General features: G+C 38.0%; 1 protein-coding gene and 1 pseudogene across 1 annotated transcript; both read left to right on the plus strand.

Annotated features, from left to right (window-relative positions):
• Positions 1-1248: 1248 nt before the first annotated feature.
• On the plus strand, positions 1249-2184 carry LOC124975404 (putative gustatory receptor clone PTE03; annotated as a pseudogene).
• Positions 2185-8174: 5990 nt separating this feature from the next.
• LOC124975405 (olfactory receptor 7G2-like) lies at positions 8175-9194 on the plus strand. The gene has a single exon (XM_047538146.1). It carries the CDS (start codon positions 8175-8177, stop codon positions 9192-9194), a length of 1020 nt encoding a protein of 339 aa, XP_047394102.1.
• Positions 9195-15430: the final 6236 nt, after the last annotated feature.

Consider the following 15430-nt stretch of genomic DNA (forward strand, 5'->3'; position numbering starts at 1 on the left):
AGCACAGCACAGTTCCTTGGGGAACACAATACACACAGTCTTCCTGTGATTGTAGATACAAAAATAAATGAATATTTTAATGCAAACATAGCATTATATTTTAATTTGATGGTTAGTGGTGGATACTTGGCTGTTCATTGCTATATGTTTTGAATAGCTCATATATTTTATAAAAATTTTAATGTTATTGTCAATGCTATTTTTAAACTTACTTAAATTTTGTTATGCTGCTTGTGTCTTTTAAGAAAATTTTCTTGCTTATCCAATTTCTATTTGTGTTGCTACATCCAGCTTTTATTTATTTTATTTCTAGATGTTATATGCACAGGAGAATAGAGATATAAACATTAAATATAATAGATATTCATTGAATCATTTACTTTTCCTGCTTCTGCATATGTGTGAGATTCTTGGGGTAGGGGGAGATTTAATACACTGATTCTTCCCTGAAATTGGCAGTTATCAACAAAAGATGCTCCATCTTTCATCTTTATACATTTGTCCCGTCCATCACTTCTCATCTACTATGATGGGTACAGGCACTCTGGTCATGTCCACAGCAGAAGCAAGTAACAATAACAATATTAAGTGTCATGGATAACTAATTAAACAAATTTAAAAAGAAATAAACATAACTTATCAACAGGGAAAAAAAAAGAATGTCTCATATCAAGCCCTTCCCCAAAGGTTTCCTCTTTGTGCATCCTCATAACATTCCCATGGAATCTCTTAATGGCTCTGGTTATACAGATGTGGACACTGAGTCTTCTCTCACAGTGGAAAGTGTTTCACTGGTTGTGAACCAAGCACTGAAGCCAGAGTCTAACTTGGTTGTGTCTACCTTAAATCCTGACTAACACTGTTTTTGTTACCTAAAAGTTAATATAGTTTGGTTTTGATTTTCCTGATGGTTGGAGGCTTAGGAAATTTTCAGTGTTAAGACTGATATATCACTTTCTATTTTATTTCTAATCATTGGTACAATGTGGAAAAGTGTGAGCATTCCAATAAAAATTCCAGAAAATCAAGTAGGGTAGAAGAGAGTAGGACAGAAAGAAAAATGTTTAAAGAAAAGAGAGAGAGAGAGAGAGAGAGAGAGAGAGAGAGAGAGAGAGAGAGAGAGAGAGAGAGAGAGAGAGAGAGAGACTAGCAATAATATCTTCACAAAGTTTATGTGAAAGTTTTTCAAAATAATAGACCCTGGCACACCTACTCTGTTCCATCATCTTTTCTTTTCTCCTCAGCAACATGAAATCAGAAAACCAAACTGATGCAGTAGAATTCCTCCTCCTGGGTCTCTCAGATGATCCTGAACTTCAGCCCATCCTCTTTGTCCTGTTCCTGTCCATGTACCTGGTCACAGTGCTTGGGAACCTGCTCATCATCCTGGCTATCTGCTCCAACTCCCACCTCCGCACCCCCATGTACTTCTTCCTCTCCAACCTGTCCTTCACTGACATCTGGTTCAGCAACAGCACAGTCCCTAGGATGCTAGTGAACATCCAGAGACAGAGCAAGATCATCAGTTAAGCAGGCTGCCTCACCCAGGTCTACTTTGTCCTGGTTTTTGCTGGAATGGAAAACTTTCTCCTTGCAGCAATGGCTTATGACCATTATGTGGCCATCTGCCATCCCCTCAGGTACTCAGTCATCATGAACACACACCTGTGCATCCTACTGATCCTGTTGTTCTTGACCATCAGCATTGTAGATGGCCTGCTGCACAGTCTGATGGTGCTGGGGCTGTCCTTCTGCACAGAACTGGAGGTTCCCCACTTCTTCTGTGAACTTGATCAGGACATCAAACTGGCCTGTTCTGACACCCTCCTTAATAACATCCTGGTATATGTAGTGACTAGCATGTTGGGTGGTGTTCCTCTCCTTGGAATTATTTACTCTTACATTAAAATAGTCTCCTCCATTCTGAGAATGTCATCCTCTGGGGGAAAGCATAAAGCCTTTTCCACCTGTGGGTCTCACCTGTCTGTCGTTTCCTTGTTCTATGGGACAGCTTTTGGGGTGTACATTAGCTCTGCATTTACTGATTCAACCAGAAAGACTGTGATAGCTTCATTGATGTACACGGTGATCCCTCAAATGCTGAACCCCTTTATCTACAGCCTAAGGAACAGGGACATGAAGGAGGCCTTGAGGAAGCTCATTAGATCCTCTCCTTTCTTGTGATTGCAGAATGAGTCAATGTGAAAGAACACCGAGTAAGCCACATGGTGAGTTCTTCCACCATCACGTTCCTATGCTACCACGATTAGACTCCCTTATGCTACCAGTGTTTCAACTTAGATTTGAAAGATGACTGTGGTCTCCTGAAAACACCTGTGACCATTCTAAGCTTGATCTGTTGGTCATCTTTCATAGTAGCAGAACATAAGCAAAGGATTTCCCTCTAATGACTTGGGGGTATTTCTCAGGTGAAGGTTAATGACATCAGGTCATTTAGGGCAAAGGAGTGAAAGAAAGATCCAGGCATAGCTGAAGGACTAAATTTCTCCTCAGTCCATGTAGCGTGCTACATCCTGAAGTTATTCCTAGTTTAACAGCCTTATTACATTCTGAGCTTTATCACCAGGGCTGTGATGGCTGATTATCTGGACAGGATACTATTGAGCTGAGATAATCCTCCATAGAACACCGCAGCTATGCATTGCTGTCTGTTATCCCTTTCTGAGCACACAGCCCAGAGGCTGACAAATATTCTGCCTGCACAGCACCCAGACCACCCACTGCCCTTGGCTTCTCATCTATGAAATCGGGCTGAGTCATCCACTCACAGATTTGACATGGCTATGAAATTTTGATTTCTATCCATAAGAATGGCTCTATCTCAAATAAGAAAAAAATGCCACTCAACTTTGCTCCAACAAGATGATCATCTTGAATAAATTAGACTTAATTGAGGACCTCTAGGCACAGCTCCCTGGAATCAGCTTCAGCTGTTTCCCCGTGAGTTCACTCGATCTCTGGACTGCCTGTCTGTGCATATTCTGACATGACACCTCTCCCAGGGTGTCCACTATCCATAATTGTGTGTTAGTAATTTTTTCCTGTTTCCAGCATTTCTCCATTTGGCTTAAGATATAACACATAATTTTACCTTGTTAAAGTTTAATTGTGCCAGGTACAGTGGCACACAGCTGTAATACCAGCAACTGAGGAGGCTGGGGCAGGAGCTTTGCAAATGTTCAAGGCCAGCTGGGGCCACTTGGTGAGACCCTGTCCCAAAATAAAAATATAAAAGGGCTGGGGGTGTACCTCAATGGAAGAGCAACTCTGGGTTCAATCCTCAGTTCCAAAAGTTGAATTGCAACATATTAACCATGCCTTCTTTTTTTTTAAATTATCTTTTATTGTAAAAAATGGCATACACATTGTTGAACTGTGCCTTCTTTTACTTGCCCTGATGTTTTTGAGATTTACTGATGATATTGTGTGTCAGGAGTTGATTTTTCCTTGCTGTATATTTTTGCAAGATACATGATGATGTTAAAATTTAATTATCTTTTAGGTATTTAAGTAGCACTTTCATTTAATTTTATTGTATTCATTTAATTATGCCATGTGAAATGATTATTATAGTAGTAAATTATCATATCCACCGTTTCACATTTGAGAAAGTACAGTAGCCCCTCTTTCTCTGTGGTTTCTCTGTGGTTTATCAGTGGTTTCCCATAGACAAATGCAATCTGAAAAGTTTACATGGAAAATATTTTGTTTAAATTTTTTTTAAATTCAACTTAAAAACATAAAAGTCATTTTATTAAAATTTTTCTTTCACATGCCTGCAACGCAACCAATCTTATTTCTAAAATTTTATAATTTTTTTTCTAAGCATATTTGTTAATAAAATCCTGAATAAGAAAAACAGATTTAAGTTATGCTGCATTTTCAAATTCAATCTTCACAATATATAGTGACTAAACATCCATTTTGATCTCTGAAAATGAGTAGCTGTGAGATGAATTTAAACACAATTATATATATGGTAATACATGCCCTTTGCTTTCAAAGATCCCACTGTGAAATATAGCATGTAGTATTACTGACCAGTCACCATACTGTGCAATAGAGCACCAGAACATACTCCTCCCCTCCACCTGAAACCTGGCACCTGTTCACTGACACTTCCTCACATCTCCCTCCTCCCTGCCATTCCTAGATGCTGGTAACGACTATTCTACTCTCTAATTCTGAGATCAACATTTTAGATTCCATCTATGAATCATTCAGTCACTATACAGTGTACACATGTGATAAACTATCAGAATGCACCCGATAAAAATGTACAATTGTGCCCCTGAAAATAAAATAAAACTTACAAAACAAAGACCTTGATAATACACCAGGAAGAAATTATTTTTAATGAGTAGGTAGACAGGGTTTTGCACAGTTCATAGGACAGAGAAACTCTTGTACACAGGCAAACTTTGTATAGATTCCAGGAAACCTGGGTTAGGGGTCCAAAAGAAAATAAAACAAGAATAAATACATAGCTTTCTTGTAATATATTTGAGGAGTATCTCATGCTAAGTCAGACTGTGATGAAAGGTATTTATGAAAACTATTAAACAGTAACTCACAAAATGAAGTGAAAATTTCTTTAATAATGTACAGGAAGATGCCCTTCATCACACCGAGCTGTACTTCATCCTCTCCCTCCCATCCTTGACTGACATCTATTTAAGCACAGGCACAGTACCAAAGATCCTGGGAACATCAGAGCACAGGACCTGAGCATCACTTAGGCACAATTTCTCTCCCAGCCATGCTTTGTCTTGGTTTATACTGTCTTAGAAAATTTCCCTTGCAGTAATGTCCTGTAATTGTTTCATGACTGTAACTCCTTGGAATAAATGGTTACCATGAACCTCTGCCTCTGTGAGTCCTGCCAATTCAGTCCTCTCTGTTCAACAACTTTATAGATGGCCTGATGTGTCAGATGGTGCCTTGACTTCCCTTCTGCACAGACCTGGAGTTCCTCACTTCTACATACTCACTCAGATCATCAAGCCCATCTGTCAAATGCCCTCATTCATGACATCCTGAGTCATCCATGAGAGGAAAAATAGACAATACACAAGGGAAACAAGCATGATGGCATGTGAGGTGTCATCTGGATCTCATGTCAGGAGAGTTGGAATTAACACCAAAGCAGCTGAGGGCTGCTGGCAGTCAGCGCTTCACTCTCAGATCCCTTCTGGGAATGCCTTGGTAGCAGAGATTGACTGGACTGAGTTTGGTGGTTCATGGCTATAATCCCAGCAGCTTGGGAGACTGAGGCAGGAGGATTGAGGATACAAAGCCAGCCTTGGGAAATTAGTGAGGCACTGAGAAATTTAGCAAGACCCTGTCTCAAAATTAAAAAATGAAAAAGAGCTGGGGATCTGGCTGAGAGTTAAGCACCCCTAGGTTCAATTCCTGGCATAAATAAATAAATACATAAATAAATACATAAATAAATAAATAAATAAATAAATAAATAAATAAAAGAAGAGATGAACTGCACCCAAGATTACTTCCAATTCCCAAATTACATCCATGGCCAAACTATGCAGTTTAAAAACCTGACTCACTTGCTCTTCTTGGGGACATACCAAAAGGTGAAGGTGCATTTCAGTCCATAATCTCCAGTCAGGTCAGAGGATACTGGTGGTCCTAGCACAAATTATCCCTAAGCATAATCTATTCTCCAGCTCTTCTCTTCCCCAGGGTCTCATTCCAGGTGCACGTTCTAATAACCCGTCAGTATCAACCTCTGATTCTGTCTTATTCTTGGTAGCTCAACTGGTTGTAATAAGAAAATCATATTCTTTTAAGTGCTGAGAAATGCTGTGGATTGTGTCAGGAAATAAGATAATGCTAAAGTATTTAAATTTGAAACAAGATGGTAATGAGATGCTTCACTGAGAAGAAGACATTTGAGAAAAGACCTGGTGTAGTCAAGAGCACATGATGTGATTATGTAGAGATAGAACCAACCTTGCATTTCTTGAGAAAAAAAATAGTCACAATTTTTATTCTTTGCTGGGCTCCTATTTCTATCATTCTGCCAGAAATTTTGCAGTCAAAGTACATTTTGGTTTTCCATTTGTGTATTAAACTTTTCTGCATTCATCATCCAGGATGTGGATGATATAGAGCATATTCCTTCCCTATCTTTCCTGAAATCACCTTTAATGTTGAAATCAATTAATCACCTCCCCTGAATGTTAGGAAGAACTTCTGTATAAATTTTGTGAGTCTGGTGATGTTCTATGGAATGTTGTATTACTTATAAAATTTAAATTACTTTTTGTTTCCAAGACTAGTTGCTTTCTGTATTTTATTGAGAGAAATGTGTGCGCCTAGTTTATTTCAGCACTCCTAACTTGTGTTGAACTTGTTCACTCTAGAACATAGTTCTAGAAATTCCCACATCTCTCTTCTGACTTGAGGAGGTCATTTCTGATATCCTCCCACATATGAGTTTCTCTTAAAAATTAAACAAACCTCATTAAAGATCTATTACATTTTTTCTACTCTTTCCCCTTTTCAAATCAATAGAGTTGAGATGTTGAAGCAAACCACCACAATTCATCTCTTCACAAATTGCAAATGATATATTCAATGAAATATAATTTCACATGGAAAGAGGTTAAATGTAAATAACTTGATAAACATATGATGATAGAGAAATCACTAAGTATGGAAGGTTTTTAAATAAACACCAACACAAAACACCAACTCCATTAAGTGATGGGTGATATATGTGCTAAATATATGGACACACTGCCTTTTTGTGGTTTCATAACTTTATGTGAAATTATAATTTCACGTAAAAATGAAGAAACATAAATTCAACTACCATTTCTGTATGTGAAGAGAACTACTGAAACTATTGTGATATAATTGAAGAATGTGTTCATCAAATTCTAAATGAAGAGTCATGAATCTGTCTATAATTTTGACCATCAGCAGTGATCCTAGAAAATAGACTATAATCCTCTATGTTCAATAAAAAGCAAAAAATTAACATCAAAGGTAGCAAAGAAAAGTCATCCCTGAGTGTTTGTATTTTATAATATTTAGATAACTGTTAAAATTACAATATTTAGACCCACATATATCAGACATATTATCATGACTAAAACAGGAACCAGGCTTCCAGATATCATGAAATAAGTAGAGATGGCACAGTTCGTAAGTTAAAAGCAACACTGGAATTTATGAGAAGTGCTCTGTGGTACATGTTTAAGGACTCAGAAATGGAGATGAGAAGAAACAATGGAGGGATATGAATGGTGAACAACTGGCCTGTGGAGTCAGGAATCAGCCATCCAGAACTCCTCACCTCCAAAGTCTTGGTCTTTAAGGACATGCACTCCTGAGATGAGAAGAATAGTGAGATAATGTCTAATGAGGAGCTTTGGATATTGAGCCCCAGGGACAAGAGACTGTAGTAGTCGCCTGTTACCACCTCCCTCAAAAGTCCATCCCTGACCAGGAAGCACCACCTGACCCTTTTCCCAGAGATGAACCTTCCTGACCAGGATCTCATCCATTCATTTAATCAGTCTGCATTTCCTGAGGATGGATCTTATATCTTCAGCATTCAGGTAAGTTGGACTATGGATGTTCCTAGATTGTACAGCACTTACCTAGCACATGTGAGGCCCTGGGTTCCATCTCAAGTACTACAAAAAACATTAGGTAGATGTTCAACCATTCCTCTTAAATCCAAGCAGGGGTCAAAGAGCTTTAATCAATACTTTGGTAAGGTGAGCCCATGTTTTATGAGAATATGTCCTCACTGGGGAAGCAGTGAGGACAGGACACCAAGAGTGATGAGAAACCAGTCTCCCCAGGTGGCTCCTGTCAACTGTCATCTACTTGACAAATTCCCCCACATGTTTGAACTGATAACCCTCAGGCTTCGGTCTTCCAGTCTCATACTCTCCTCAAGGAGATTTCACTGTTGCCCCACACCAGAAATCTGCTGCTTTTTAAACATAATGACATAAAAATATTCTGAAATATATTTGTATTTTTGTGCTGGTGTTGAGCAAGGTTTGGTGAGTATATTAGTTGTGAGGACTATCATAACCAATTATCTCGAACTGGGTTGCTTAATAGAAATTTACATAGAAATAGTTCTGGAGGTCTACCACCATGGTCTTAACATGTTCTCAGGTGATACTGCTCTTGCTGGTCCATTAATTTTTACCTTTCACCCCATCAATTTCATAAGGTTTGTCAACAACTTAGAAACTAGAAACCACACAGCTGTTTCAGAATTCCTTCTCCTTGGACTGACAGATGACCCAGCCTTACAACCCCTTCTCTTCAGTCTGTTCCTGTCCATGTACCTGGTCACCATCCTGGGGAACCTGCTCATCATCCTGGCTGTCAGCTCTGACTCCCACCTCCACACTCCCATGTACTTCTTTCTCTCCAATCTTTCCTTTAATGACATCTGTTTAAGCACAAGCATGATTCCAAAGATGCTGGTGGACCTCCAGACACACAATCAGAGCATCACTTATAAAGACTGCATCTCCCAGCTCTTTTTTGTCTTGGTTTTTACTGTCTTAGAAAATTGTCTGCTTGCAGTGATGGCCTATGACCGCTATGTGGCCATCTGCCATCCTCTCAGTTACACACTCATCATGAACCCCTGCTTGTGTGGACTGCTGACCTTGTTTTCCTTATTGATTAGCATTGTGGATGCCCTGCTTCACAGTCTGATGGTGCTGCAGCTGTCCTTCTGCACAGACCTGGAGATCCCCCACTTCTTCTGTGAACTTGCTCAGATTATCAAGCTGGCCTGTTCTGATACCTTTATTCACAACATCTTGATATATCTGGCAGCTTGCATATTTGTTGGTATTCCTCTCTATGGCATAATTTTTTCTTATGTTCACATTGTTTCCTCTGTTTTAAAAATGTCATCATCAAAAGGGAAGCTTAAAGCCTTTTCCACCTGTGGGTCTCACCTGTCTGTTGTCTTCTTGTTCTATGGGACAGCTTTCGGGGTGTACATTACCTCTGTGTTTACTGACTCTCCCAGAAAGACTGCAGTGGCTTCAGTGATGTACAAAGTGGTTCCTCAAGTGCTGAACCCCTTTATCTACAGCCTGTGGAACAGGGACATGAAGGGGACCTTGAGGAAGGTCACTGACAAGATAATAGATCATCTTTAATGAGTCATTTGCTTTGTAGTTGGGTTTCGTGGGTATGTCAAAAAGCAGCAGGATGACTTGTGGTCTAGAATTCTGATTTTCCTGTCACTTGCATTCTTTTAGAGGACCATCTCTAAAATAATGAGATAACATGACTGTGTTGTGACTTGGTTGATAACCTCACTTTGCTTTATGTCTAACTCTTTAATGTTAAATGCATGATTCCAGTTCTCTTAAGACCATTTATTTATTCAAGTTACATGGAAGAAGAGCCTACATCAGAGTTCAGAGTTTTAGAAAAAAAATCTGATGCTTCCTCAGAAGAGGTAATTTAGACATAGTGGACAGGCTAAGGACTATAAACCCAGTGGTGGCCATACCTAGGGAATAGTTTATACCTGGTCACTTAATTAGGCTCAAGTGAATTTCTTCCTTAGACTTAGTCCTAATGTGAGATAAAGGGATTACACAAAGCAATTACTGAGACAAATTACTGGCAGCAAATATCTTTCTCAGGTAGTAACAGCATCTACCATATTCAATTTCAATTTCTATAATTAAAATGGTTTCATCTCATATCCATGTTTTGAAATGATTACAAGATCTTTGAAACTCACAAGGAAGATGACTTCGGTCCTAATAAGAACAAGAAATTCATTGTCAATAAGCTGAAACAACAGAGGTTTACCTTTCGCACCAAAGACATCTGATCAGGGACAGACTCTACAGGGACAGACTGCAGGGCTTCACTCAGTCCTCCCTGAAGTGAACTGGTCTCAGGGCTGGTTCTCCCTCAGGAACCCAGGTGATAGGAGCAAACCCACGCATCATATTTGGACATGATGCCAGAGGTAGAACACTGGTGGTCCTCCCCTTGGTCCTTTTTCTGTGGATCTACCAGACTGCAGCTCTGTAGAGGACTGAATGGGAGCCCTCTACGCACACCCAGATCCTGTACCACTAGCTGTGCCCATTGTGGTAAATGAGGGAATATGACTTATATGATAACGGGGGAAACAGGATTTGCAGAAGAGAAACTTATCCTGGTTTACCTGTGTGGCCCTGAGCCCAGTGACATTTCTTTATAAGATAGAAGTGGTGAAGACACTAAGAAAAGTGGGAGGTATTGTATCCACAGAGATGGAAACTATTCATCTAGACAGTACTGATCTCCAGTGTTTGATCACTATTTAACCTTCAAAATTGTGACTTCCACTCTAGTGCATTTTTATCAACCTTGAAGATATCCCTGTACATGTCACTGTGTAAATTTGTTTCTTTTTGACATTGCCTTCTCTGTGGATGCACCACCAAAAAATTGCTAAAACTAGAAACTCTGCTTTAGCCTCTGCCTCTGTGGAACACAAGCAGAGACAGTATGTTTAGAGAATAGAAATCATGTGCCAATGCCCACCCTTGCTAATCAATGGGTTAATCACATGTCATGTTCTTCTGGTCATTGTGCTTACATCAAATCCACTGTTATCTATTTATTTAGCAATTATTTATCTATTTTCGGTGTTCAGTGTCTGAGTTGTGTATTGAAACTTGAAGATAAGGGGCATTTTTTGATGTGGATGTAATTTGGGTATCTATTTTTCTTTTATTGTGTGAATATTTTCCTCCATGTCTTCCAAAGGAAATAAAATGCATTTTGACATACAGGGTACATTATACTGGCAATTGTATATAGTTCTTGGGGTTGACAAAGAGTATTTATAAATGATAATGAATTTAAATTCTAATTAGATATTTCTTGTGTTTCACATCACTTGCAGAATACTTTATTTACCTTGACAAACTAATGGCTGTAACATATTAATTAATATACCTTCTTATTATGAAACAGGGAGTCTTACATATTATGAGCCATTTAGTTTTCTATCTTGTTAAATAAATGTTTATGATATTTCCATTGCCTTAAACTTTATTTTCCTAATTTATAAGTTATTTTTGCATTTAGAATAGCAATTCTTATTTGAAACATTAAATATTAATAAATAAATATGTTAACAATAAATAATAAATAAACTGAATAAATAAGAAAAATAATTACCTACTATTAAATATTTTTCTTTAAGAGAGTGCCTCCTTTTCTATCTGCAATTTACTATATCATGGATGTCCAAAATTGCTTAGTTTTAGCATGATTTAATTTGCCGGTATTTTCCCTCTGCATCTATACTCGATAAGCCTTGATATTAAACAAAGAATTCATAGTCTTTCCTTTTGAAATTGAGACTGAATCCATCTGAAATGTATTTCTGGCTTTGATAAGAGAAAGGTATCCAAATTTATTTTCATTTTAGCATGTTTTATGAAATACTTCATCCAGTCACTGTAATGTCAATTCAGCAGTAAAGAAGTCTTTCATTGATGAGTTGCTGGACTCTCTTTTCAAACAATAAGATTACTATATATGTTCTTGCAACAATATCTCCTGTCTTAATGATATCAACACATCAATCAATCAAATCAGGTTTGCTGGGGTAACAAATATGCCCTCAGGTTTTTTACATAAAATCACAAAGGTGATTTAGACTGTAAATTAACTCTTTTTCTGTTAGTTTGGAATTTTCTGTAACAATGTTGATAACACACACATGAACCAATACTATGAAATCTGGAAAACTTGGTACTGAAATTTTAAAAGAAAAGTGAGATATTTGTTAAATGCTTAGTGAATTTTGATTACAGAGACTCTATTAGAAACATTCTGTATATAATGTACAAAGCCAAATTCAAATTTTACAGAGAAATAAATGGAATGCACCCTGTAGGGTTGCATTATTATGGTACACTCTGCTTTATCACTTGTATTTAAATGTTGATATATTCATACATCTTATTTCGACTTAAACTGTGATGTCAGATTTCTTGATTTAATTTATGAGTATGTTTGTGACTCTAAAGGCATGTACTGAAAGAGAAGCAGAAGCTAGTACAGAGGTCCGTTAAGTGGTGCTTTTGATGGACATGAGCAGAGACATTTCTCAAAAGAAGAAATGCAAATGTTCAACAAATATATGAAAAAATATTCATCTCTCTTAGCAATCAGAAAGATGCAAATCGAACCTATAATAAGATTTCATCTCACTCCAGTTAGGGTCAAAATTATCAAAATGCAAATAATAACAAATGTTGGTAAGGAAATGGGTGAAATGTTCACTTATATGTTGTTGAGGGTCTACAAATTACTACAACCACTCTGAAACGTGGTATGGAGATTCCTCAAAAGACTAGAAAAGGAATCACCACATGACCCAGCTATCCCACTCCATGGTACTTATCCAAAAGAACTAAAATTAGCATACTACAATGATATATGCATACCAATGTTTATAGCAACTCAATTCCCAGTAGCCAGTTTCTGAGAACAGCCTAGGTGTCCCTCAATCAATGATTGCAGTAAGCAAACATGATACATACACAAAATGGAGTGTTACTTAGCCATAAAGAAAAATAAAATTATGTCACTTGCTGGTAAATGGATGTAATTGGACAGCATCATGCTGAGTGAAATAAGTCAGACTCAGAGAGGCAAGAATGTTTTCTCTCATATGCTGTTGCTAGAGCAAAGAAAGAGGGAAAGAGGAGGAAATCCATGAAAACAGAAGAGAGATCAGTGGAGTAGAGGAAGGGGATTGAGTAGGAGGAAGGAGATTGAGGAGGAGGAAGGAGGGATGGGGAAAGGGAAGAACTGTGGAATTAAATTGACCAATTTATGCTATGTAAATAAATGAATATACCACAGTAAATTTCAACTTTAAGTGTATCTATGAAGCACAAATTTGTAAAATTGTAAATGGGTAGAAGGAAGACCAGTAGAGTAGAGGAAGGGGAAGAGAGATTAGAAGGTGGGGATGGAAAGAGAAAGTACTGAGGACTGAAATGGAGCAAATTATAGTCCATGCTTATATAATTACACCAAAATGAACTCCAATATTATGTATAACTACAATGTGTCAATCAATCAATACAAATGCAAACAGATTTTTTTATCTGGTGGGGCCACGGTTGCCTCACCCATCATCAGTCAGGTCTACACTCCAAAAATCTGTTTAATTCGTTTGGATGTTTGAAGATATGAAGAACATAACATTAAGAACCCATCCACAAATCATTACTGAGTTTGGTTCTGTCCTTCCTTGGAGATTTTTCTGCAACTATAAGGTTATAGGCCCACATTCATGGGTCTTGGTAATGCTTGATTCTTGAGCTCACCCATACTTCTTGAGCAAAAATCTCTATCTCTACCCTTAGCAACTGGTCCTCTAGAACACCACGTTTGCAATATCTAGAAAGAGAAAATACTTCTTGCTTATGGGGGTAAATCCATGGAGCTGTTGGCTTCTACCCATTTGGAAAATTGTGTCATGTTCTTTACTGGTACCTGAAAAACATTATTCTCTTTTTATATTTGCTGTTCTCTTTCTGTGGTGCACAGAAAAAATGACCGTTTTGTAATCCCGATGATGTCTTTGTTAATTTTAATTATCACTCATGTGTGTTAGACATTGATGGTATTAAAATGGTGAAGAAAGATATCAGAAAGCACCAGACACAGTGGCACACACCTACAAACCTGTAATCCCAGAAACTCAGAAGGCTGAAGTAGGAAGATCACAAGTTCAAGGCCAGCCTCAGAAATTTACTGAGGCCCTAAGCAACATAGTGAGACCCTGTCTCAAAATAAGAGGGGAATGTGAATCAGTGACTGAGTGCCCCTGGGTGTGTATATATACATACATGTATATATACACACATACACACATACACACACACGTGTACATACATGCCATCTTGTCAAGACACATCCAATCTACTTGGAACTAGAGATTTATGTGTAACAAGTTAACATGATGTAAAATGTGCTGATAATACATGAACAAACTGAAGCCCTTAAGTTTAAAAATCTTTAAGGCGAACACTAACATGAACACCAATTTCACTCCCAGAATGATGTCAAAATCGATATAGATGTGCTGAGTTCATGTACACATTTGCATAGTTCTTTCTTTTGATGATTTTGTAAATAATTAACATATCTCTTCATTAAGCATGAAGAATGATAATTTCAACTCACACTCTCCTTTAGGGAAGACAACTACTGAAACTATTGTGACAGTATTGAAGAACATATTTTCGAATTCTGAACAAAGAGTCATTGTCCTATCTGTATTTTTGGTCATTAGCCATGATCATTGAAAGCAGATTATAATCATCTGTGCTAAACATGAAAAGCAAAATTTAAAGCTTAATTAATACTATTAGAGTTAAGAAAAGACATGCCTGAGTGTCGTCTGTATTTTTTAAGATCTAGATAACATTTAAAGTGACACTATTTACACACACATACATGAGACATTCTCACACTTAAAATAGGAAACAGACTTTGAGATAAAGTTTAGTAGATAATTTAATAGATGTGCCTTAGTTTGTAACTTAAAGGAACACTGGACTTTATCTATCATAGTTGTGCTGTGTGTTACATGTGCAAGGTCTACAAATGGAGATGAACAGAAATAAGTGAACACCTGGCCTTGTGGTCAGAAAATTGGCTATCCTAAAACTCCTCACCTCCAAAGTCTTGGTCCTTTAGGACATGCACTCCTGGGATTAGAATGACAGTAAAATAGTTAGTTTAATGAGGACCTTGCATTTTGAGCCTCCAGGGATAGAGAGACAATAGGAGTTGGCATGTGATGTCACTCAACAGCCCTGCCCCAGTCAGGAAGCAGCTTCTGAGCCTCCTCCCATAGACAATCCTTCAGATCAAGATCCCAGTCACTCACTGAGTGTGTCTCTGCTTCTGGAGGACACCTTGTCCATCTTCAGTACACAGATCAGATGCACAACCTCACTCCTATTCTAGCCAAAAAGGGAGCATAAGACACACCACTCCAATTAATTCTCTGGAAGTGAGTACAGTTGTTTTATGAAAATTGCATCCTGTGGAAGCAACAATAACAAGGTCTTAAAGGAGGAATTTTCTAACACATTTCCATGATATACTGCTACTGATGGTCCATATATTTCTTTATCTTTTCACTCATTCTTTTCCTTCAGATTCATCACCAATGTGGAAACTGGAAATCAAACAACTGTTTCAGAATTCCTCCTCCTGGGACTGACAGAGTACCCAGCAACTGCAGTCCCTCATTTTCAACCTGTTCCTGTCCATGTACCTGGTCACCACCCTGGGGAACCTGCTCATCATCCTGGCTGACAGCTCTGACTCCCAGCTCCACACACCC

Source organism: Sciurus carolinensis, unplaced genomic scaffold (assembly GCF_902686445.1).
Source record: "Sciurus carolinensis unplaced genomic scaffold, mSciCar1.2, whole genome shotgun sequence".
NCBI classification, from domain to species: Eukaryota; Metazoa; Chordata; class Mammalia; order Rodentia; family Sciuridae; genus Sciurus; species Sciurus carolinensis.

What these genes read in the sequence shown, in the direction of transcription:
- LOC124975405 (XM_047538146.1), top strand. Translation starts at nt 8,175, where the DNA reads ATGTTCTCAGGTGATACTGCTCTTGCTGGTCCATTAATTTTTACCTTT.